Source organism: Larimichthys crocea, chromosome XII, assembly GCF_000972845.2.
Source record: "Larimichthys crocea isolate SSNF chromosome XII, L_crocea_2.0, whole genome shotgun sequence".
NCBI classification, from domain to species: domain Eukaryota; kingdom Metazoa; phylum Chordata; class Actinopteri; family Sciaenidae; genus Larimichthys; species Larimichthys crocea.
The window spans coordinates 29,710,626-29,734,640 of NC_040022.1; the positions used below are offsets into that span (position 1 = coordinate 29,710,626).

The following is a 24,015-nucleotide window of genomic DNA, read 5'->3' on the forward strand; positions in this document are numbered from 1 at the left end:
TTAAACTCATTTCTCCTTCAAGTTTATGATGCTGTTTATAATGAATGTTGTTGTCTTTTGTTGCAGTAAAAGCGTCGTGAGGAACAGGAAGTTCTTACGAGGGAAAAAGAAATTCAACATGGACCCCAAAAAGGTGAGTTTATACACGAGCACAACATTTATCATGGATAGCCGCAGAAAAATCAGGATTTAATGACGACAGATTGTGTTGTTTTCTCACTTTGAGCCTCTTAAAGCTGACTGAATTCAGTTTGACCTGCTGCATACAGAGTTTAAACTCAATGAACTCTTTAAAAACACTCAATGATTAGCTGGAAAAGTCTTCACAAAGCTGAAAACAGGCTGTTTATACTCTACCAACGTATGATGATCTTATAGACCAGGATGCATTGCTGTAGAAGCCAAATGAGCAGTAATTGAACAACTAACAATGACACACACTGAGCTAGATTTACAATATCTACCTCTTTTGTCACATGACGACCACCGTAGCTTCTCCTAAATGGGAGACTGTTCAGTTCAATGCAATCAGGAAAAAAAAAACACCAAATCTTACACACTGTCCCTTTAAGTAAATACTTTGTAGCTTGTACTTTTAGTTTTTTAGTATTAAATGCAGGACTCTGACTTGTAAATATATTTATATAATATGGCCATGTCTTTGGTCAAAAGGACGTTCAGCAGGAAAGTAATGAAGTAGTTAAGTAAAGAATCTGAATACTGTGTATACCTGAACACAGAGTACACTGCACTGCACAGATAGTTCTGGTTCTGGTTCTGGTTCTGGTTCTGACAGGCCACATGTCTGCATCAGGCTTCAGTCACAGTGAAGGTACAGTAGGTGGATTATTACTTTTACCCACTTGAGCTCCTCTGGATCTGAAGGTCAAAAGACTGACGACAGCAGAGATAACTCACAGAGCGGATGTGGATTTGTGTCTGTGCACAGTTTGCACTTCTGCACATCACACACACACACACACACACACAGACACACACACAGATACACTCAGACGCAGATGACTGAATAGCGAGAAAAACCACATCCTGTTCCCTGAAGTGGGGCAGAAGCGCCACTTCACCACAGCAACCTCCGTCTTTTCGTTTCTTCCTCTGTTTAAAAAAGCTCGAGTCCCTCGGCCTGTGACCGCTCTGCGCTCAGGCCTGAGGACGTGAGCGAGTGGGAGGATGAGAGGTTCTTCACACTTGTTGAGGTTAAAGGTGTCTTTGAGTGCAATTGATTTGAAGAAGTACTCAGCGGGAGGCAGAAGACGCTCAGAAGAAAGGGTCGTATTTTTGAAGATTCGGCTCTCAGCATCCTTTGAGATTGATAGATTACAATATGAAATATTCATTCAGCCTCTCTGATCTGCTGCACTTTTGATTAATGACAACAGTGACTCAAAAGGAGACGTCGAATCCACCCTTGATGTGTGATATGACTGAATTATCAACCAGCAGATGTTAAGTTTAGGCACAAAACACAAACAAACGTATAAAACCTTTGATTAAACTTCAAACACTATGAACACAGGCATAGCTGATTTGAATTTTCCTGTTTCAATAAAGCTTTCACACATATGTGACTCTTGCCTCAGGGTGTTCATTACCTGGTTGAAAATAATCTGCTGGAGTGGCGAGCACAGGCGGTGGCTGAGTTTCTTTACAAAGAAGAGGGACTGAACAAGACCGCCATCGGCAACTTCCTGGGAGAAAGGTACACACAAACACACACACACACACACACACATAAGTGAAGCTGAAGGTTGAATACACTCACATTTAATGAGTATGTTCTTGATTGTCATGCAGGGAGGAAATGCACCTTGCCGTACTGAAAGCCTTTGTGGGCCTGCATGAGTTCTCAGACCTGAATCTGGTGCAGGCACTGAGGTTTGTGTCACAACAAGCAGCCGTTTTTACCTTTACTCTGTTTTTCTGAGGTACCATTCACCAGAGTGTGTGTGTGTGTGTGTTTTTTACACTTCTTGCAGGCAGTTTCTGTGGAGCTTTCGTCTCCCGGGAGAGGCTCAGAAGATTGACAGGATGATGGAGGCATTTGCGAGTCGCTACTGTGGCTGTAACCCCGGGGTCTTCCATTCTACAGGTACCAACACAAAGAGGCTTTGTGTCGCCTGACTCACTTCCTCAGGCAGTCCGATTAAACTTTCACTAATTTCACAGATTTGAAAAAATTCGGAGAAAGAAAAGCAATCCGCTGTTTCTTTCCGCGTGAAGCCGCTTTAACTTCCCACATTCCCGCCTCGCTGATCACAGTAAACAGATGGCAGTGATAACACATCTGCACGTCTGCGGGAAACTAACTGTGGTTTTTCTGTGTTGTTTTTCTGTGCGTAACAGACACATGCTACATCCTGTCTTTTGCCATCATCATGCTCAACACGAGTCTCCACAACCCCAACGTGAAAGACAAACCCAGTCTGCAGCGATTTGTGTCCATGAACAGGGAAATCAACAACGGGGAAGACCTGCCCATCGAGCTGCTCACGGTCTGCAACTACTACCAACTACTACTACTACTACCACTAATGTAGAAGAACTGCAGCATTTTACCCTTTATGCAAATAACTAAATCCAAACCTCCGGCAGCTTCTTGCTCGCTTGGCCAGCTCATGTTCTGGCACGACACCAGCTTATCTTTGGGCCTAAAAACCTCCTCTTCTTCTTCCTGGTGGTCCAAAACACTACTACACTACTACAGTACAGCTCAGAGCTTATCAGATCATCAGAGGGAAAACCAGAAAACATTTCCTCCATAAAATATGATCCAGTTTCACCAGAATCAGTGAAATAGTTGCTGCTGTGTGACTTAGTGCCGTAAAGCGTTACGTACTTCTCAAAGTTACATAGTGTGAGAACAGACGTACGAATGACAGAGACACCGTTCACCTGTCAGTGAAGCATCAACAGGATTTAAACTCTGTTATTCATCGAAAGTGAGAACCTGGAGATCTTTGAACTGAGGGGGAATCTTTTATTGTTTCGGGGATTTTTATTGTCTCGTTATCATCTGGATTTTCAGTTCTCACTCTGACAGTAAACATTCGTCACAGCTTCAGGTTCTTTTGTTTTTAAATGTTGACTCCTACAATCTGGAAACTTTTCCCCCTGAATAACATGTTTGATGTCTTCCTCAGAAACTATACGCGAGCATCCGCAGCGAGCCGTTCAAAATCCCAGAGGACGATGGGAACGACCTCACTCTGACGTTTTTTAATCCGGACAGGGAAGGCTGGCTCCTTAAAATGGGTGAGAAAGAAAATCATGTTTCCAAAAGAGATTACAGAGTCAATCTGTGTCATTTTCCCCTAAATCTTTGTTTCTTTGTTGAAGGTGGCCGAGTTAAAACCTGGAAGAGGAGGTGGTTCATCTTGACAGACAGCTGCCTGTACTACTTTGAATACACCACAGTGAGTCTTTCTGCCAAAATATGAAACTATCAAACATCTCTCTGACGGCCGAAAACTTAAATCTGTCACCTCCTTCAGGATAAAGACCCAATCGGGATCATTCCTCTGGAGAACCTGTGTGTCAGGACACTACAAGACACGAGCAAATCGGTAGAGTATCTTTTACTTTTGGCATCACGGTTTATGAAGTGTTTCTTTGCACAGAACTCAATCATCACCCCTTCGCTGCTGAATGAATTTTTTCCAATACAAGTGCTCAAACAGTGAGTCCGAGGCTATCAGAAGACCAGCAAAGTAAACAGAGCAGCATATGAACACAGTTCCGGTGCTACATATGTGTCTTTGTCTGTGTTTCAACAGTATTGTCTGGAGTTATATAATCCCAAAGGGCAAAAGATCAAAGCCTGCAAGACGGAGAACAAAGGCCGAGTGGTGCAAGGTAAACACCAGTCCTATAAGCTGAGCGCAGCCAGCGCAGAAGAACGGGACAACTGGATCGATGCGATCAGGTGAGCTGCTGATGCTGTTGAAAACACATGGGAGGCGCCTCCGTGATGTTTGTCGAGGCTTAAGCTGGAACACATGATCACAAGAAGTTAAGACAAGCAACAAAGACGAACGCGATGGTGTTTGTGTTGTGAACTATTTCTTGGCTGGAGACAGTTTCATTTCCTCAAGTGTCAGCTGGTTGCCCGGCAACAGATCAGAGTCAAGAAATATAGTCATACACAGAAATACATAAATGTCAAAAGGTCGAGTTTTGTTCACATTTAACAAAGAAGACGTGTACATTTGGTGAGCTTTAATGGAGTCACTAGGAAAGATTTGTAGCTGTAGCTTCATATTAAACACTATTAAAGGCTCCACTGTTTGTTTGGTTGCTTGTTCACATTAATATGATATGAGTGTTTGTAAGCGGGACAAGTGATTCGTACTGATCAATTAATCCACTTTAAGCTAAATGCTATCATCCATGCAGTAGTTGTTGGTTGGAGGTAAAAATATCATTTCCTCCATGTGAAAGGAAGCAACAAAAGTTACCTTCTGGGAAAATGTGACAAAACTGAAAACATGACTACTTTTTTTTTTCTGAATGATCTTAATCGTCTCTTTCAGGGCGAGTATCTCAAAGGACCCTTTTTATGATCTGGTGTCTCTACGAAAGAGGAAGGTCATGAGCAACACTTCCTCTTGAAGCACATCAATGAAAACGTCATCTCATTTCGGGTCCTGGATGTCTTTTTATCAACGTATCATGACTTAATGACAGAAACTGTTCAGCATTTCACAAAAACGTTCAAACACATGAAAAAGTGTTAAAGTCTGAGAAACGTGGGCTATTTCTGGCTCTGCAGTGTGAGGACTTCACAGTGCTTCTGCAAACTGTACGCACTACTGCTCCGACTTCAGAGGCCGACTCACAAACAGTTGCTGCAGAGGTGACGCCTGGTGCACGCCACCAGAGTGCAGAGGACTCATATCATGGATGGATTATTGGATAGAAAGAGACACAAACTGATTTCAAACAGACACAAAAATGACCACAAAGACGCCTACAGCTACATACAGATGCAAAATGGCTAAAAAAAAGAAAGAAAGACAGACACAAAACGATGCAGAAAGACCAGAAAGAGATGTAAGAATAACCACAAAGACAAAAGAATGACCAACAAAGCCGGCAAACAACTAAATGAAGATACAAAATGAGACACAAAACAACCACAAAGAGACACAAAAAGAGATAAAAGGGTGATAAAAGACAAAGTTACCACAAAAATCACCATAAAGACACCAAACATCTAGACAGAGATGCAAAATGGCTGAAAAGAGAGAAAGCAAAAAGACTAGAAAGACACACACAGACCACAAAACAACTATAAAGAGACACAAAATGACTGAAAAAGAGATGCAAAACAATGCAAAGAGACCACAGAGTGACATAAAAATGACCAAAGACATCTAGATGGAGATGCAAAATGACTGATAAGTGGTACAAACAACCACAAAGACGCCTACGGCTGAACAGAAACACAAAATGACCACAAAGAGATGCCGTGCTGTTTGTAGTCTGGTCGTCTTACGGTCATGTTGGCGGTTTTGGGACCTTTTACATGTCTGTGTTCAGAGGTCATTGTCTCATAATCTGTCGGCAATTTGGAGTTACAGAAAACATCTATGATGTTTGACATTTCATATCAGATTATAGCTGTTTATTTCAGTCATTACACTGAATAACCAACGTAAAGTACAGTCTGTCAGAGTTCAAGAGTAAAAAGTAAAATGTTGCTGTTCAGATCAGTCAGAGAAGACGATGTAGCACTTTGTTAAACCTTTTATAGAAAATATAAAAACATATTTATGTAAATCTTAAAAAACGAGGGATCGCCTCTCTAACTGCACTTATTCATCAAATCATGTAAATTCAGTCCAGTATTTTGTTGATGTTGTAAAGAAAGCTAAAAAAAATCCTGTCAACTTTGAAAATTAACTTATGAATCCATTGACATTGTACAGTATGTTTTATTGAATATAGTTTATGTGTAATTTAATGACTTTATACTGATGGAAGAATCTAACTACTTGTACAATAAACCTCTTCTCTTACGTCTGTTTGTGCGGCTGTTTCTCCAGCAGATGTCGCTACATCATCACTCCACTCCTTTAATAATCACGTCCACACATTAATACACACCGTGACACATTTAATACCACATGACATAACCGTGATGATGGTTTAAGACGTCAGTTATCTTTGCTTATCTCGTGTTCAGCGTTTGTACAGATAAAGTCTCTGAGGCACGAAGCCGTTGCCTGTCGTGTGGGGGTGACATGATGTGCTGCAGAGTTGTGGTTTCCTGGGAGCAGAGAGTGTATAAAACACATTTCCTCACAATGTTTTCTTGAGAGTATTAAACAAAAACTGAACTTCTCAGGTTTCATTTTGCACCGGAGGACGAGTTTTACTTCCTCTTTGTTTCACCTTGATGCTGCGCGTCTAAATATAAGAACGGCTGCAAGATTTACATGTTGTTCCTCTTTAAAACTAAATATACAGGCAAGAATTAAAGTGGCAACTTGCATATTTGACAATGAATAATTGTTATTACACCAAATAAAGAAACATTTAGTTGTATATGTTAAATGAGGGCAGCACGGCGGTGCAGTGGTTAGCCGGCCCCCTGACAGCGAGAAGGTTCAAACCTCAATGGGGCCTTTCCGTGTGAAGTTTGCACGTTGTCCAAAGACACATGCAGCTGAACTGGTGACTCTAAATTGATTAATTGGTGACTTGTCCAGGGTGCACCTCGCCTCTCGCCTCTCCAGCCCCCCCACCGTGACCCTGATGAGGATAAGCGGCTGCAGAAAATGGATGGGTGGTGTTAAATGAGCCAAGCATGTTTCTCTTAATGTCATCCAGACAAATAAATGTACAGCATGTTCCTACAATCGATCAAATCTGACTTTGGGTTTGAAGGTCATGCCTCATAAAAAGTCCTGTCAGCACTAATGTTTTACAGACATGATGTAACAGATTTGTTTGTGAAACTCAGCATCACTTCATGTCTCACCTACACCACATAACAAAGTCTCTTCAGGGAGAACAGTAAACATTAGACCTGTAAATCTTCAGGACCTGAACTCCTGCAGGACTCTGGGGCTTGCAGGAAAGACTGTGGCTGGCTCCTTCCTCCCCGGACACAAACTTTTAGAGGCTCTCTCCTCTGGCAGGAGGCCGAGCTCCATCAGGACCAAAAGTGCTGGCCTCATACAAGGCCTGTCCCCTCTGACACCCAGACTCTGCACGTTACATTAACACACCTCTCACCTTTTATTGAACATCCTGCACAAACTGTACAGGACTTTGCACCTTAAAAACATACTGTACAGTTTATATATTTTAGTACTTGATTTCTTATTTAAAGTTTGTTCTACGCACAAAGCCCATGACATATTCCCCGTATTTCTACAGCTGACAGTACCTGAACATTGTGCAGACTTGTGACTTGTGACCTGACAGAAATAACATGCACTTATTTGTCATCATCGCTGTATAAAATCGTGTCTAATTAACGAGCTTGCTGACAGGATGTTGAATTTGCTGTGAAGGCTGTTTGCTCACAATGTTTGTTTAGTTTGACTGACTGCCGTCAGATCGTCCCGTGCAAACACAACGCCTCACGCTGCCATGACACAAGACAACAACAGTGGAAACCACTCAGACCCTAACCACCCAGTCCAACCCCGCCTCACCCCACAGCACACACAGACCCATTCAGCCACAGTGTCTGGTACAGTGGGACACTCACACGACTCTGCTTCTCCATTGTCTCTCTGCTGGACCACAATACATATGTTACATATTAAGCTACTGTGCTATACCTCTTTATGACCAGACCCTGCTGCTGCACACGTACTGACAGGAACCAGGATCAGAGATCATATTTAACTCTTCGTGGTTCCTTCAGTCTCCAAAACTAGAACAAGTAGATCAAGCTCCTCTCCTTGAGAACCCGCTCTCAGTTCTGGTTCTGGAGGTGAACACCCTCTCTACATTTAAGAGTATCTATCTATATCCATCCTACACTGCATCGCATTTGATGTTACAACCTCGTTTACAAAAAAGTTGTCGCGCTGTGTAAAACATAAACAAAATGTGACGATGTACAGAACATTTAAAATCCATATTTAATTTTAAAAATAGCACGAAGGAACTCATCAAATGTTCAAACTGAGAAACTTTATTAATTTTTCATTAGAGGCTCATTTTGAATCATTTTGATGCGAGCAACATGCAGTGCCAACAAACGATGCTAAAAGAAAAGATGCCACAGTGAATGAGGTCAAAGGTCCAGGTGTGTTTCTACAGTAGCCCAGAATGAACAAACTAAATACTGACTGCAGACAGGTTGTTTTTACAGCGAGGCGGTTCAGTCAACATCAGCGACATCACTGGATGCCACTAAATCCCACACACTGGTTCTTTAACTGGCAACAGGTTTAGTGACATGAGCGGCTCTAAAAAGATAATCAAGAGTGTTTGTGAAGTAAAGATGAGGAGGCTGGAAAATAGTGAAACAATTTAAGAATAATATTGTCTTTGTGCCATTTTGAATGAAATACGAGACGCGATGACGTATTTCAGTGTTATATTTCAGGAAATCCAGCAACCTCTTTGTTTTCCTCCAAGTATCACTTCAGGAAGATCACGCACGATCAGCGGTCGGTCTGAGTTGATTTCTTTTTCTCTTGTAATACAGTAAACAGACTTGTATTCATGAAGTGCTGCTTTCTCGTCACACACTGATGGAGGAGGCTCACAACTGCTCATCAGGATCAATACAACACTTTCAGTTCAAAGCACTCGCCGACAAGTGACACTTATTATACCATCTCATCCTGTAGTGTTTCTTTAATTTCTTTAGACTTTATCTTTTTATTCGAGGACTTATCGCTTATCTAGCTTTTAATCCATTTCTGTGAGACACAGTGATTATTTATATGTATGCATATATTTTTGGGTCTCCAGTTTTCACATTTCTTTCCAGTTTCACCTGAATAAAAACATCCAGACGTACTGAGCGCGCTCAGACGAGGCATGCATCAACACTGAGCCTCTGAGCTCGGCCTACATTATTCACAGCATGTACAACACTGACTCTGATGAACACTTATTCTGTTACCAAGGGTCCTCTGTAAGACGACACTCGGGGACAACAGCGCGACTGATCACTTTTCCTGTCTCCATAGCAACCAGGTCAACTCACAGGTGTGATGTAATCCACCCACGCTACCTGAAGGACGCTCTGCGGTGTGTTCAGGTGCACGAGTGTGAAGTGTAAAAACAACTCGTAACTCGTCGAATAATTTAATATAAAAACATAAAAAAACAAAAATGGCGGCAGGTCTGCCTCTGTCAACACTTTGGCTACAATATTGAGATTTTCCTCACGTGATTAGTTAAACTACAACATCTCATCAGTCGTCGCTCCCACGAGGCACAGCAAAGGACTTTCACCACTGCAAACTGGAGCAGTGGAACAGGCCGGAGACGCCGACTGCTCTCGTGTCAGGTGAAGTCACCTGGTTACAGTAAGGTGATACTGTGACTCAGCGGCTGCAGCGTGTTTATAACTCTAAACACACACACACACACACTGTCTGTCCTCTTGGTTTGTTCAGCTCAGGACTGGATGCAGTTCTTCTTCTGGTGCCGCCGCCGGCTTTTGGATCCTGTTGAATAAAAAAAGAACAGATTCATTCAGCAAAGTGAAGAAATGTTGAAGCGAGGAGCTCAGTGCTTCTGAAACCTGATTAAACTGATTTTTTTTTTTTTTACCACTTGGCGTGTGGAAACAAGCTGTGAACTGATATGTTAGATCAGGGTCAGATATGAGTCAGTGTATATTATGCTGTAGTTTACGACGCCGTGAGGCTGTTTTGTGGACGAGAATGGTTCTGATAAAATGTGGAGAAGTCAGCAGGTTGGTAACAGGCCGGGCTGAGACGAAGGTCTAAGTTTAGATCCGCTTCTGTGACACTGTAAGTTAATATTTAAATAAACCTCGCTCTTGTTTCTCTGAACAGACACAACAGGCTACTTACTTACACATCTAACAGCGGCAGAGCAACTTTATCCTTGAGAGACACGTTTAGTCAAACTGATAAACTTCACTTCAATATTCTAATTTTTCATCTCCACCAGCTCCTGCTGGAAACATCTGTCTCTTTCTGTGTTCGTCAGTCTCTAACTGTGTCTGTCTGTTTGTTGCGGAGCAGGTCGCGTTCAGAGAGAACAGCCGCCTGCTGCTGCCAAAAACACAATGACAGTTGAGCGTTTATGAGTTGAAATATTATAAAATAATATCATAAATATCATCTTCTGACATTTTATCAACCAGCTGAGACGATTAATGGATTCATCTCTAATAAAAAACGATCATTAAGTGAAACACACGTACCGTCTTCGTCTCCCATGTTGATGGTCTGCAGAGACATACTCCTCTGGATGACCTTCGATGGCTTCTTGAGTTTGGACTTCAGCGGACTCGGTTTGTCAATTACATCAAACGAGTCCTCCAACTCGGTCCCTGCGACGCCATTGGTCTCTGGCACTTTACAGGTGGGGGCGGGGCTCTGAGGAGTGACCACGCCCTCCTCTATAGTCTCTGTGCTCTGATTGGCTCCGCGACCTTTCAAGAAGTGTCTGAAGGAGCTGCGTTTCTTCAGTCCGACGGCCGGGTACTTCTTCAGGCTTCCTTTCCCGTCCTCGTCGTCCTCCTCTGCGGGTGAGCCAGGACTCTGTGGGGAGACTCGGTCCACCTTGTCATTGATGTTCATGCTCGTGTTAATGAAGTTGTTCTGCAGGCCGTTCCTCGGGCTCAATCCACCAACCAGCGAGTCGCTCGGAGTCGACAGGTCTTGTAGGGAACCTGTTAGGCCTCGACTGTTACCAAAAACTAAAGAGTACTTAGGATTGTGGTATTTATGTGCAGGCACCTTCAGATCCATCTGTCTGGAGTCATTGATAGATACTTGAAAGCGAGACGTGGAGACGGGTAGAGGCCGGATTGGCTCCACCTTTGGCTTCGGGATGGGCGTAGGTATGGGCAGCTTGGTGATGTTGAACTCCCTGTAGAGGTCCACCTGTTCAGACACGGCGTACAGCTCCCTGAAGTCGTTGTCGAAGGAGTCCACGGTTTGTCCGGACATCACGGTGATCGTGTTCCTGTCCATCCGAGAGGAACTCCACGTGAAGCTGGAGGAGAAACGAGACATTTAAACCGAAACTTTGATGTAGCAGACAAAAGAAACATGATCAAAGACAAAGTTTAACATCAAGAGTTACCACTTTCACACACTGTATCTGAAACTACCACCAGCCAGTTAGCTTAACTTAGCTCAGCATAAAGCTGGAAAAAGGGGAAACATCCAGCCTGCCCAGAGGGGAACAAAAGTGGATTGGTCGACATCGGACGTACTGCAGACATTGTACGAGACCGTTCAGAGGGAGCTGTGCCGGGGTAAAATGTTCCAGCCCATCAACGTTCCAGCCCTCACCTATGGTCATGAGCTTTGGGTAGTGCTTGAAAGAAGAAGATCATGGATACAAGCGGGCGAAATGAGCTTCGGGAAGCTTCTGGAGGGAGCAGCTGCACCTTCGCTTTGAAGATTAAGATGCTCCCCTGGGTGCCTTTCTTTGGAGGTGTTCGGGCACGTCCAGGCCAGACCCAGAATGTGCTCGAGGATTACATAGCCCATCTAGCTTGGGAACGCCTCGGGATTCTCCGAGAAGAGCTGGAATGTGTTCCTGGGGAGAAAGACGTCCGGAGCGCCCTGATAAACCTGCTGCCACCTTGACCCGACCCCGGATAAGAGGAAAGAAATGGATGGATGGACAGTGAGATTTACAGATGATGGTCGGTGGATTTTGTTACCTGTGGACTGCGTCTTTACACGCTGTAGTGCTGATTCAAAGTCCAAACAACTTTTAAACTTTTACATGAAACCCCCGTGATCAAAATAAACTGATGTCCACCTACAAATGTGCCGCCATGTCTGGAGATTGTTCCTGTTTTGAGAACTTGATCTAAAAAGTCAAACTTCCATTCATAGCAAGACATCACACGCAAGTCAACACACGACTGTGCTCGTTTAATTTGGCATGAATTAATCATCCCGTGTGTTCATAACGAACAATGAAAACGGCTTCATCACTGATGTGGTCACTAACGTGGTTTCCCAGAGAACTGGCTTGCACGTGGAAAGATGTGTCATCAGACACCTGCTGCTGGAGCTTCACGTGTTTTTTAATACACTGTATCCAAAACACTGAAATCAGCTTATTTCTGTCTGAACTTTCAAACGTCACATGTAACTTTGGGCTCCGGGTCGGGAGAAGTACGTAACGCTTTACGGCACTAAGTCACACAGCAGCAACTATTTCACTGATTCTGGTGAAACTGGATCATATTTTATGGAGGAAATGTTTTCTGGTTTTTCCCTCTGATGTCCTCCGGCTGCTCCGCCTCAACTCTCTGTGATTTACAGAGTTTATGATGGACAGTGAAGTAAACTGCTGACAGCTGTAGCTGCTGTTAGATCAGTTCGTCAGCTTGGCGGTGAGCTCAGAGCGACGGGTACCCGTCGCTCTGAGCTCACCGCCAAGCTGACGAACTGAGTGTTTGTACCAACAGGCGTTATGGACTACCAGGAGGAAGAGGAGGAGGTAACCGGGCTCAGCAGCCTCTATGGACGTAATGGCAGAGGAGAAGAAAGTGAAGAGGACGCTGATAGAGGAAGCTATACAAATATACAAGAGGACAATTCTCTTTACTGAAGTCCTCTAGCTCTCTCTGATTTACACAGTTTCCTGACGGACAGTGAAGTAAACTGCTGACAGCTGTAGCTGCTGTTAGCTCAGTTTGTTAGCCGGGGCTGCCCGGACTGTGAGCTCAGAGCACCCGGGGGGAGGGTTAGTGTTTGTACCACAGGAGGTTTGGTGTTTTTCAGGTCCGAGGGAATGCTGATGGGGATCATGATGGCAGTGTTTGTTATTTGTGCTGGCAGTTTTATAGGTTGATTTACTCAGACTGAACTTTAAACTCATAATGTAACTGTCGCAAAATATGACTGCTGGTATAAGTACTTAAGTAACGGATACTTCCACCTCAACATCGCAACCTTTATGTGCGCTGGCACATTCGACGGCAGCGACAGGGTTAACACACGTGGTGTAATTATTTGACTGAACCTGGTTAATCATTTTGATAAAACACTCACGGCGTGACGCACAGAAAGCTTTTTAACCTCCTCACAGTAATCTCTCGCAGGGTCGCCTCAGTCAGTCGTCATAAAAGACTTAAAGCTCGTCTGCAGCTGATCTACGTGCACAACTGACAGTCGATAAGAGAGCCGGCTGCAAAAAGCATTTCATGGAGAATAATACGCTCCAGAAAGTCTTTAAGGAGTTATTAGGGAGCGGGTGTGTGATTGATTTTCTATTGTGGTGCTTTTAGAGGAAAATGCTTTTGTTGTTTGAAGCCTCTAAACGTCTGATCTGAGAGAGGAAGGCCGCCGGTACTGCTTCACGCTCACGCAAACAAAGGAACAAATAATGCATCAAACTCTCAAATGCTTTAAAAGCAAATAAAATGGACCCATTATTTTATAATTATTTAACTTTTTAATGAAGCCGAATCTTTTTTCAAAGTCTGTGGATAGTACGAGCAGCTTCCTCAGCAGATGTGACTCAGTGTTCATCAGACTCTGCCTCAGGCGAGAGTGTTGGTTTTTATTCGGCTGAAATATTTATGTTTTTCGTGAGAATTGTTGGCTGCACAAACTCATAAATCATAAATCGCCTGTTTAAACACGACAAACACGTCTGTTGTTCAACAACCATCCTGAGTTTCCACAGAAGGCTAACTTCTCTGTTTGCCGAACAACAGTGGCATCAGGAGAGCATTAGAAACCAACGGCGTGTCATCAGTTAGTGCCAGACTGTACTGTGTTTCACTGTAAAAACAGTGAGAAACAATGTGTGAATCTGACATTTATGTCTGCTCCGTGTGTTTTTTGAAGAAGGTTTCAGCCTCCTCGTTGCTAGACGAGAAAATATTTGACAGCAGGTGATGCTGCACTGTCAGGTGCCACAACCGGAGACGGTAAATAAAAGAGACGCCTCAGTGAAGAGTCACTTCCTGTCTCTGTGTCACTTTCAGCCTCTGCTGCTCCCCTTCAGGAGACGACATGTCCCGAGTCTGTTGACTTTAATGGGAGACTTGAGCTCAGATTATGAGCGAGACACTGAAGTGAACACTGGACTCATTTTTCACAAGCCACAAGTCTTCTGAACATTCTGACAGTAAAATGAGATTTGACAGACGAATCAGGAGAAAGTTAACTTTGTTTGTTCTGTCAGTGTCAGCAGCACAGATGGCTGTCGTCTGTTTCATCAAAGCTGATCTGTAACAACTGAAATAAAACTTAAATGACTGTCTGATAAGACACAATCTGTTTTCATGCACGCGACGTTCACAGCACGAGGTTTGGAGATCGGAGGCGAGGACACAACGCCCACAGGAAGTGTTTACTGTTTCATATCGTTCATATCATTAGAGATTTTCTCTAATGATTTTGTTATAGCTGAGGATGTCGACCTTGCATGGAGAGAATTTTCCAAACAACTACTTAACCTGCAGTGACTGTACGCCGAAAAAAATCATTAAAATCTGGGGAAAATAAACAAACAAGATTTTTTTTTTTTTAAATTAGAAAACATAAATAAATAAATAAATAAGCAAGAAAAAAAGAACAAAAAAAATGATATGTGATCGCAGACTGACGACAGCTGGGCAAACTGTGTGATGTGTTTTATTATTGTGATATTTTATATTTATTGTGATGCAAGTTTCATGCACGCCATATTGAATTTGTAAAAACAATAAAATGTGTTGTTGGTAACTCCCGACTGAACAGTCCGGCCTCATGGTGAATGTCTGACTGTGTGAGTTTAGGACGTTGCATGCTCACCTGTAGGACCCAAACATGACTTTCTCTCCGTCTATCAGCATGTATTTGGAGCAGAGGGAGCCGGGCAGCTTTCCAAATGACAGGGCCAGCCCTGCTCCTTTCACCATCCGCACACGGAGATTCTGCAAAGAAACACCCGCTTAATTACACACTTCACCTGGCCTGGAATCACACAGGTAAGCCTGAGCAAACTCGCCCAGCCGCGGCTATCAAACATCCGCTGCTGTATCATACATGACTGAGTACACAGGATGCCAAGTCAAACTTGGCTGTCACACCTTGAAATGTAAAGTCAACTCTCTCAAGAAATAAAAGGTAAAGGCCTTCAGCCACACGTGTTTACTTAAAGGGAAGAGGAAGAAAGAGAAAGAAAGGGAGACGTAAATATTGAGCGGACACATTTGGGAGGAGGCTTTCCTCCATGTGAGGCCAAGCATCGAGTTACAGTCATTGGACTTGTTCTCAGGATCTATGAATGTTCATTTGTAAGAAGTAAGAGTAACAGAGCCCGGCTCTCTGAAAAAGGCCTTTCACAGCCTTATCAACTGACACCACAATGGCCAGGTATGCCAGTGCTCCAGTTAAACTAGACCGGAGCTACAAAACTCTGCGTTCAGCAGATAAGGACGGGTATTGTGTCCGCGCGGAGATAGGATGACAGTCTGGCTCAGTGAGCTGCTGTCCGCTCTTAATCTAGATCAACATTTACGGTCGACTCTCAGGTTCTGCGCGGTATTAAATGTTAATTCATAAACGTACGATGGTTATATTTAACCCTGCGCTGGGTGACAAGGGACTTCTGTTTAACATCCTCTCCTTATAGTATCTGTACATCTACAGTATTTACTGTAATCCCTTGTTGCCATGGCGCTGCGTCGGTACCAGCCAGTTACAGCAGTTCTGAACTTTTCTCTGTGTTTTTAGTACTTTTTTTCTACACCGATCTTCATCTGTGTTGCGTGCAAACATGGATGTATAACTATGGAGATAAGTGACAGTTTCTTGGAGGTCTGGAGAGTTCACGATTGTTGAATCGGGTATCTGAATATCAAGTTGGTGGACCGGTTTGAGATGTTGGAATAATTTTGGATTATTTTAGTAACACTTTAAGTCAGTAAAGTTTACCTAGGCGCTCCGAGCTTTTGGTAAAAACAGCCACTTTAATGGGGAACGTAAGATCTCTCAACAATAAGATGGAGGAGCTGACGGTGCTAACCGGGCTACAGAGGGAGGATGGAGACTGCAGCATCACGGAGACGTGGCTGAATCGCTGGGAACTCCGGATGTCTTTCAGCTCGTGACAGCCGCTGACCTCAGCATGTGTTCAGGTGTAACGGCTGACTCACTATGTATGAATATAATCATGTAAATCAGAATTTGCTTATCTTCCACCTGTAGCCACAAGAAGTAACTCCTGTTACAGGACTCCCTCTAATCCACTCACAGCATTAACGCTTTTATTGCAGATATGTTAAAGTGTATCTGCTCTTATAATCACATGAATTTTACAGCCTAGTAACCAGGCAGCGAGACTTAAAGAGACAAACTACTGTGAGAAAGTTTGATCATGAAAATGCAAATAAACCTGGGATTAAAATATTCTGACACGCCTTTCCTGGGACAGAGCAGTGTGTGTTTAGTTTTTCATCTTTGACCGCCGCAAATTAAAAAAGGCCTCTCACCTTCATTGTGTGGCGGTGAGCTGCCAGAAGCACAGACATTAAAATCTATTTGTGGTTTGAACGTATTCACCCTTTAAAACAGCAGCGTGTGCTGATGAGGCGATTCATCATCATGTTTTAACAGGCCGGCGGTTTTAGGACACGTCTATCATCATGTCGGAGAGTCCGTGACATTTGACACATGAGACTTCTGATCCAGGCTAAAGGTGCTTTCGCTCTTTACGTATTGTCTTAGCGAGCCTAATCCCTCTGCAGCGCTGCGTCATGCTCTCCGTTTGTTTGCTCATTCCTCACCCGCAGATGAACGGCATTAATCTGCAGCCGAGTGCACATGTCCAGGAAATGTGGAACTCCGCTGGCCTCCAGGACGGCGTAGACGGCCACGCCGCGCCGCGATGAGGCGTCCAGCAGGTCCTGGAGGATCTGCAGGTCGGTCAGGAGGTCCATGACGATGGCCACCACCTGAGGAACACAAAGACGAATAACTCAGTACATTTGTTACAGTTTAGAGGGAAATATTGTACTTTTAAATGGACAGCTGCAACAACTCTACAACATTTATATATGATGACCTCAAAGTATGATGTATTATTAATAAACCTTTTATGTCAGACCCCCACAGCCCCGTCACCATTACGTCAACCAATCTTTACTTTACACGACTTCACGCCAATTTATTTATTCATCATTACTTTTGTTCTCGATAGTAATCTCATATTTACTTTTAGTAATATTAATCTGTCTATCCGTGACTTTAGGTTAACTTTCTGAACTTCTCTGCTCATACACTCTTTAACACCTGTACAAACTGATTCTATATTTACTGTTTGTAAATCAAAACTTCAACCTTCTAAATTAGTTGAGTTACTCCATAATTATTTGCCTCTGCAGAAACCGCAGAAGAAATCCCCGCATCAACACCTGATATTTCTTCAGGACATTGTCTAATAATAATAATAATCTGTTTTTTGATGCATCACTGATCTGAATATTTCCTCGTACAGCAGGACAAAGAGATTCATCCGAACTTCTAGTCATGTAATTCACACATTGTTTTTCTAAAAGAGCAGGAAGTGTTAACAACTGGTTCACTTGCGGTTTCCCCCCGCCTGATGCATTTCCTCGTGAAAATCAATATGTGACCTCGCCCTCTGCAACATTAAGTCTCACTGACAGTTAATCTCACTAATTTAGATTATTATTATTAAATACTAAATTTAAGGGCAACATTTAGAGAGTAAATAACAGCTGAAACTTCAGTGGAACTTGTTTTTCCAGGTGAATTACGTTTGGACACAGTCCAGTAACGACTACAATTAACCCGCACTCCTAATTATACAAAGCAGTGCTAAAACAACTGCACAGCAGCACAGGTAGGGCAGCACACGGCATGCAGGGATCAGCCTCCACGACACTGAACTACATTACTGCTGTCAGTGCAGCTTTAATACTTTATATCTCATTAAACAAACATGATGATTGTCTGCAGCAGAGTGTTTTACAGCCAGTTTTTATAACTCCGAGTGCACTTCAGGCGTCGTCATGTCAGGATTTTTCCATTTCCTTATTGCAGCTACGTTTGGGCCTGATCTAAAAGCCTCCAAACAAGTTTTCTTGGCACACTTCTTTACATGTTTACAGTTTTGTGACTTTCACATGACATTAATTATCAAAGGTAAGCCATGTATTAAAGTATTAAAGAAGTTTATGTCCACACATGGGTTGGTGTGTTGAAGAAACAGCTGATCAGGAAAGGAGACAGACTTCTTTCAGCATTTAAACTTCTTTTAACAAATAATGTCAGTCCACAACCTTAATCTAGAGTAAAATAACAATCTTTGATGGATTCGCTCTGACCCTTCCTGTGTGTGTCACCATGAGACTGACGAGTCTCAGGATTAGTTTATGGTTAAATGTCCTGACAGCCAGTAATGCGTTGCAATGACCTTTGCCGCCCACGTTCAGGCTCCGCTCAGATGAACCCATTGAAAGAACAGCTCAACAACTTGGGAAACACTCTTGGTTTTTTGCCAAGACTTAAGGCCAGTGTTCTCCAAAAGAACTGGATGGTGGGCGGTGGAATGGAAACACCATCGCTCCTCACGCTCTTCCCACGTCAGGGGCTGCGTTTAAACGTTTCTGTAACTTTCCGAAAACTTCTATCTGACTTTCACAGTCAGGGTGGGGGGAGCTGAGAGACAATTATTTCTGTCTCTGAATTCCTTTGAGGAGATTCCTTTCCCCCACGTTGAAACACTAAACCTCATTCGAACCAGACGGTGGTAGAACCTCCACTCCTGCCCTCAGCTGTGATTGACTCTTCACGTAGTGGGACGACGTGACAGCGGGTCTTGGCGGTCTTTTTTCAAACACAACAATCTGAGACTGCACGTGAACTGAGATGACATATTAATGTATACTCATTTCATGCAATGCTGCTCAACCAGGATCAGCATAATCACCCAACTGGCCTCAACCCTTGCATTAGCTCACCTTAAATAAATCACACACCTGGCCTTCATGAGTTTGAGCACGCCCGTCGATGAAGTATAAAAAGTGAGTGACAGTTTGAACTTGAGCTACAGAAATACGACCTGGAGTTTTTGGCATGCTCTCAGGTAGATGATTTCCTTCACCTCGAGGATCGCAATCTCAGCATGTGATCAGCTAATTATGTCATGGCTCTAAGTCGGCTACTGTGAGCTGATAAACAAGCTTTCAAAGAACTCTGACTATAACCGGCCTGTATCTGATCCAGATACCGTCCTCCACACCTGAGAGAGACAAACTGTACTCTGTGTGTCAGTTAGAACAAACCCGATCTCCTTACACTGCAACCGTAGCCTCTGGTGCTTCACGTCAAACACTGTTTCCACTCTCTAGCTTAAAACTGTGCATACCTGGGAGGTCAACCAATCAGAGGGAGGATCTCTGAGTGGGTGAGAGAAAAATAAAGAAGAGGCTTGTTAAGCACCAACGGTAACCCGGGCTGCAGGATCAGGACTGAACAAGTCTTTTATCTTTCCACTGCAAGTCTTGATGTGAGCTGTCTCTGTCTCTGCCGTGTATCTTTCAGCTTGTTAAAACTTGTACACGACTCTCCCATTGATTTTATTTATTGGTGCCGAGGGCGGGGTTAACCCGTCCCCGATTTATGTCCTACTGAAAACTTCTGCATGTGCAAAATATGATTTTGTCAACACAGGTTATAAAAAGTCTCCAGACTTGGATCCAGTTAAATTAGTCGTAAAATAACAGACTTTAAGAAAGTGCCTGTCGGGTATTTCTCGCTGTGTTGATGCCTTTTTGTCTCTAGGTATTTTTTCTCTTGCGTTAACCCTGTAAAAGATTCACTGGCTTCATGTGAGTTAAAGATTCGTAGATTTATATGAAACGTACGTAACATGTAAAAATGTTTTCTGCTGCCATGGCACCACGCGGGCGCCATCCAGTTACAGTAGCTCTGAACAATGGTTTGGGTTTTTAGTATTTTTAGCACTTTTGTTTTTCGCCACCAATCTCTACAGGGTTTGTGATTTACCTTTTTTCTGTCATACAGACTGCTTAATGATACATCAGGTGTGTGTATTAACATGTTAAGGCTGGGTTCGGCACATCAATGCCGGGGTGACGTCTTTAAAAACGTATCACACAGGCTACACATATTGTCTACCAACAGTCTACCTGTTAAACACACCTGATAGGTCTACGAGCTTTCCTCTCAAGGTCATGATGACGAGGTTCTGTTCTGTTTCTGGCTCGCCGCCTTGTTCCTGTTATTAAAAATATTGGGTTTCAGTTCTGCCGTTGACCCGTTGCCTCAGCCGTTGACCCGTTGAGTCTCAAAGAGCTGGCAGGCCTCACGCTGACACTGATTACAGGTCACTGCTACAAGCTGAACCACGGAGGAACTCTGTGCCACTGTAAATCATAATAATCTAACGCTCTCTGTCACTTTTATTTCATCTCCAGATAAAGAGTTTAACTGAGCGTGTTGGAACGTATCTGAAGTCTGAACATCAACAGAATCTGTAAACTCAGCAGCAGACTTTGGAGTTTATGAACTAATGTTAAAGGAATAATCAGACGTTTTATGAAATATGCTTTGATTTCTGGTATATAACTACAGGCAGCAGCAAAAACTGCAGTTTCACAACCGTCCACTTGAGGCAGGCTCCAGAAGTGAGTCAGTCTCCATAAGTCCCCATGTTCAAATGTCCAACTTCACAGCAGGAATAAACACGTTTACAGCCTGGTACAAAAAACAGTTTTGGTCTCTGTAGCTAATTTCCCTGGGTCCACTGATGATCCACGTCTTTTTAACCGACCTCAATACGCAGATCATCTGATTATAAAACAGTAACACGCATGTTACCTTCAGAGCTGAGTAACCAGGTTTGTTTTACCTGGATTGATGTCTTTAAGCCTCACAGCGTTCGTTTTATTGCAGGCTGCCGCATGCATTCATCCACTGACAGTAATTATATCAGCCTGAGGCTCTGTGTCACATGATCAGCAGCAGCCAATCGATTTGAATGTTTCATATCTTTTACTCTGCTATGGGACTTTTCTGCATGAAGCCTGAAAAGCCTGAATCCAACTTGCTGTACCTGTATCTGTAAATCTCTTTAGTCTACCTGTCTTAATCTTTAAAGACACTTCCTCTGAATCAGATTGTTTTTAGAGCCGAGTCAAGCAAAATGTAGATAAAAATCCTTCATTAGAGCTTCTTAAATGTGAATATTTGTTTTCAGTGTGAGTTATAAATGAGTAAATCAAATATCTTTGTGTTTGTTGGTCAAGATGTTTGAAGATGTCACCTTTGACTTCAGAAAAACAGGAACACGTGTCACCGTTTGCTGATATTTTACTTGCAGATTCATTGATCATTCATCGCCCTGATTGTTTCCATAAAGCTCTGACCTCAGCTCATGTTTTCCTCACATACAGTCGAGCTAACAGCGTATTGTTAGAGTCAAAGGAGTGTGGAACAAAACAGGGTGGGAACAACTTTAGCAAAACTTTAAAAAAAGAAAAAAAAAAACAGATTGTTGACGTGGACTGACTGCAAACCTTCGACACCGGCTGGGCGGCACAAAGTTTGCTTTTGATATCATAACTTATCCACAGATATCTGACATATAGGACCAAGTGTATGAGTCATGTCATCTATATGATTTGAACAAACGTGTAGATGCTGCCTCCATAGAGCTGAATATTACTGTATTTATTGGGCTGTTACCTCCACTATTCTTTATTTGTTAATGTTTCATTTGTTTGCCTGTTATGTTTGTTAAAAGGAGGAAAAAAGTTCAATAAATATAAGAAATAAAATATTACAAATAAAAACAATACTGTGGAAGTTAGTTAGGGCTCTAAAAGGGAGCAAACTGATGTTGAAAAACTGTTTATTAAATGTTGTTTTAATTAGATTTAATAAATTAAAGTTTGTTGTACTTAAATATAGTTCATTAGTTTCTTATTCTGCTGTTACCTTGTGGGCCTCCTGGATGAGCCTCCTCACCACCTCCTTGATGTGCGGGCCCGGCTCTTTGGGCGGATGGGTGTACACGGACACCCGGGTCACCCCCTTGTAGACGCCGCTGCTGCCCGGCCAGCCGATGTCCAGAGACGGCACCTCGGTGTCGGACATCTGGGGCCAGTAGGTGGAGTGGACCCCGGAGTCCGCGCTGGAGGACTCTTTGGACTTCTCCTGCTCGCCGGTCTCCGAGTCGCTGTCCGTTTCGTACTCGTGAAACGTTTTGCGGATGAACCGCACCTCCTTGGCGCAGAGGAAGTCCTTGATGTTGTCCTCCTTGAGCCGCATCTTGAAGGCTCCGTCCCCGTTCTTCAGGAGCTGCTCCAGGGCGGCGCGCTGCTCCTCGCTGTAGTAAAACTCCGGCCTGGTCTCCGGGACCTTCTCGTTGACGTGCTCATCGTCCAGACACAGCAGCTGAGACTCGGCCATGGCAGATCAAAGTTCCCCCGGACTCAGGCTGTGCTGATCCGCTGCTCTCCGGCACTGCGCTACCTGTGAGGACAGGTACAGGTGCGCCAGGTGCACAGGTGAGGAGCGGGAGGCGGGGCCAGCCGCGTTATCAGAGAACTTCCTGTTATAAAACTTTCAGAATAAATCTTAGTAGTTTACTGACTTAAAGGAGAGCAAAGTAACTAAGTATATTTACTCAAGTACTGTATGTAAGTACATATTTGAGGTCTATTCTACTCCACTGTTTCAAAGGGAAATATTGTATATTTTATAATGTTGTAGTTGTGAAATGAAGCCAACACAGGCTGGTTGAGGCTGGTTCCAGAAGTCATCCAGTGTAAAAAAGTCCAACTTCACAGCAGAACATGTTTCAGATGTCTATGAGTTGTAAGTAGTTCCACTAAAAATATAAAATTTCTCACCTATTTTCAGACAAACACCGTCTGTATGTGCACAGGCCTGTATCTACGCCTCAATAATCAAATAAACTGAATTTAAACTCGAGGACCTGATTCCACACCTGATGTGACGCTGCATGGTAAAAGCACTAAAACAACATAAATCACCTGTGAACAAATCAGCCTGGGGAGGTCGTCTTAGTTACTGTAAGTTATTATAGATAGATTAATGTCGTAGATGGATGGATATATTTATCATTAAATGGTTATTTGGTTGTCTTTTATTATGAAATACACTTTCATCTTATGCTCAAGTTCACACAGCTCAACTCATTATAAACACTTCATTATTGATGGCTCTAATAACCCCTACAGATATATATCATGTTTGATTCAGTCATTTGAAGAGCTGACTCTGCCTGTGTTGGGACCAAGCACCAACCTCTAAGTCTGTGAAGTGAAGCCAAAAACTGCAGTTCCTCTAACGTCCACTTGAGGCTGGCTCCAGAAGTGAGTCAGTCTCCATAAGTCCCCATGTTCAAATGTCCAACTTCACAGCAGAAATAAACATGTTTACAGCCTGGTACAAAAAACAGTTTTGGTCTCTGTAGCTAATTTCCCCGTTCATGACAACTGTACTGAGGGTGAATTTATATACAACTCACCTGTTCACATTATATTAAGGCTGAAAGTTATGCAGGATTAAGAGCGTGGACGCTTTGATTGACAGGTGGGTGTGGTTATAGATGGTTTGTTTGAGCAACCAGGCTTCATTCAGTCCGCCTCAGCTCCACCAATGATCCACTGGGAGACTACCAACATGGCAGAGACCAGAGCCACCGCACTGAGCTTCATAACCTGTAGGTGACGTCACGCATACGCTGTCTATTCTTTATACTGTCTGTGCTGCGGACACCTCTGGGTAATAAACTGGAAAATTTTGGACTTAATGAGGAATGCACACTTTGTTTGAGGAGCCAGTC

The 24,015-nt window shown here is 43.2% G+C and overlaps 2 protein-coding genes across 3 annotated transcripts in view; one reads left to right on the forward strand and one right to left on the reverse strand.

The window, feature by feature from the left end:
* The window catches only part of LOC104934492 (cytohesin-2), an 8,442-nt gene extending 2,407 nt beyond the window's left edge, over positions 1–6,035 (forward strand). The window contains exons 4-13 of one of the 2 annotated variants that reach the window (XM_010750170.3): positions 67–133; positions 1,599–1,717; positions 1,813–1,893; positions 1,995–2,107; positions 2,362–2,510; positions 3,159–3,270; positions 3,355–3,431; positions 3,510–3,581; positions 3,792–3,940; positions 4,548–6,035. In XM_010750170.3, coding sequence (XP_010748472.1) covers positions 67–133; positions 1,599–1,717; positions 1,813–1,893; positions 1,995–2,107; positions 2,362–2,510; positions 3,159–3,270; positions 3,355–3,431; positions 3,510–3,581; positions 3,792–3,940; positions 4,548–4,626 — 1,018 coding nt within the window. In that variant the 3' untranslated portion in view covers positions 4,627–6,035. The remainder of the gene's footprint in view (positions 1–66; positions 134–1,598; positions 1,718–1,812; positions 1,894–1,994; positions 2,108–2,361; positions 2,511–3,158; positions 3,271–3,354; positions 3,432–3,509; positions 3,582–3,791; positions 3,941–4,547) is intronic. The other variant, XM_027285418.1, reaches the window with a different exon arrangement.
* A 3,248-nt stretch (positions 6,036–9,283) lies between these two features.
* fam83fa (family with sequence similarity 83 member Fa) lies at positions 9,284–22,752 on the reverse strand. Its single transcript, XM_010750172.3, has 5 exons — positions 22,140–22,752; positions 16,940–17,107; positions 14,964–15,085; positions 10,391–11,187; positions 9,284–9,662 (listed from the first exon to the last, which is right to left on the reverse strand). Exons 1-5 carry the CDS (start codon positions 22,611–22,613, stop codon positions 9,613–9,615), a joined length of 1,611 nt encoding a protein of 536 aa, XP_010748474.1. The 5' UTR covers positions 22,614–22,752; the 3' UTR covers positions 9,284–9,612.
* Positions 22,753–24,015: the final 1,263 nt, after the last annotated feature.

Bases quoted from the DNA above. Each gene is read 5' to 3' on its own strand.
- fam83fa (XM_010750172.3), bottom strand. From the start codon at position 22,613: ATGGCCGAGTCTCAGCTGCTGTGTCTGGACGATGAGCACGTCAACGAG. The intron at 17,108-22,139 runs GTAACAGCAGAA...TGTGTTCCTCAG, and splicing joins TCATCCAGGAGGCCCACAAG to GTGGTGGCCATCGTCATGGA. The intron at 15,086-16,939 runs GTGAGGAATGAG...GTTTCTTTGCAG, and splicing joins TTAATGCCGTTCATCTGCGG to AATCTCCGTGTGCGGATGGT.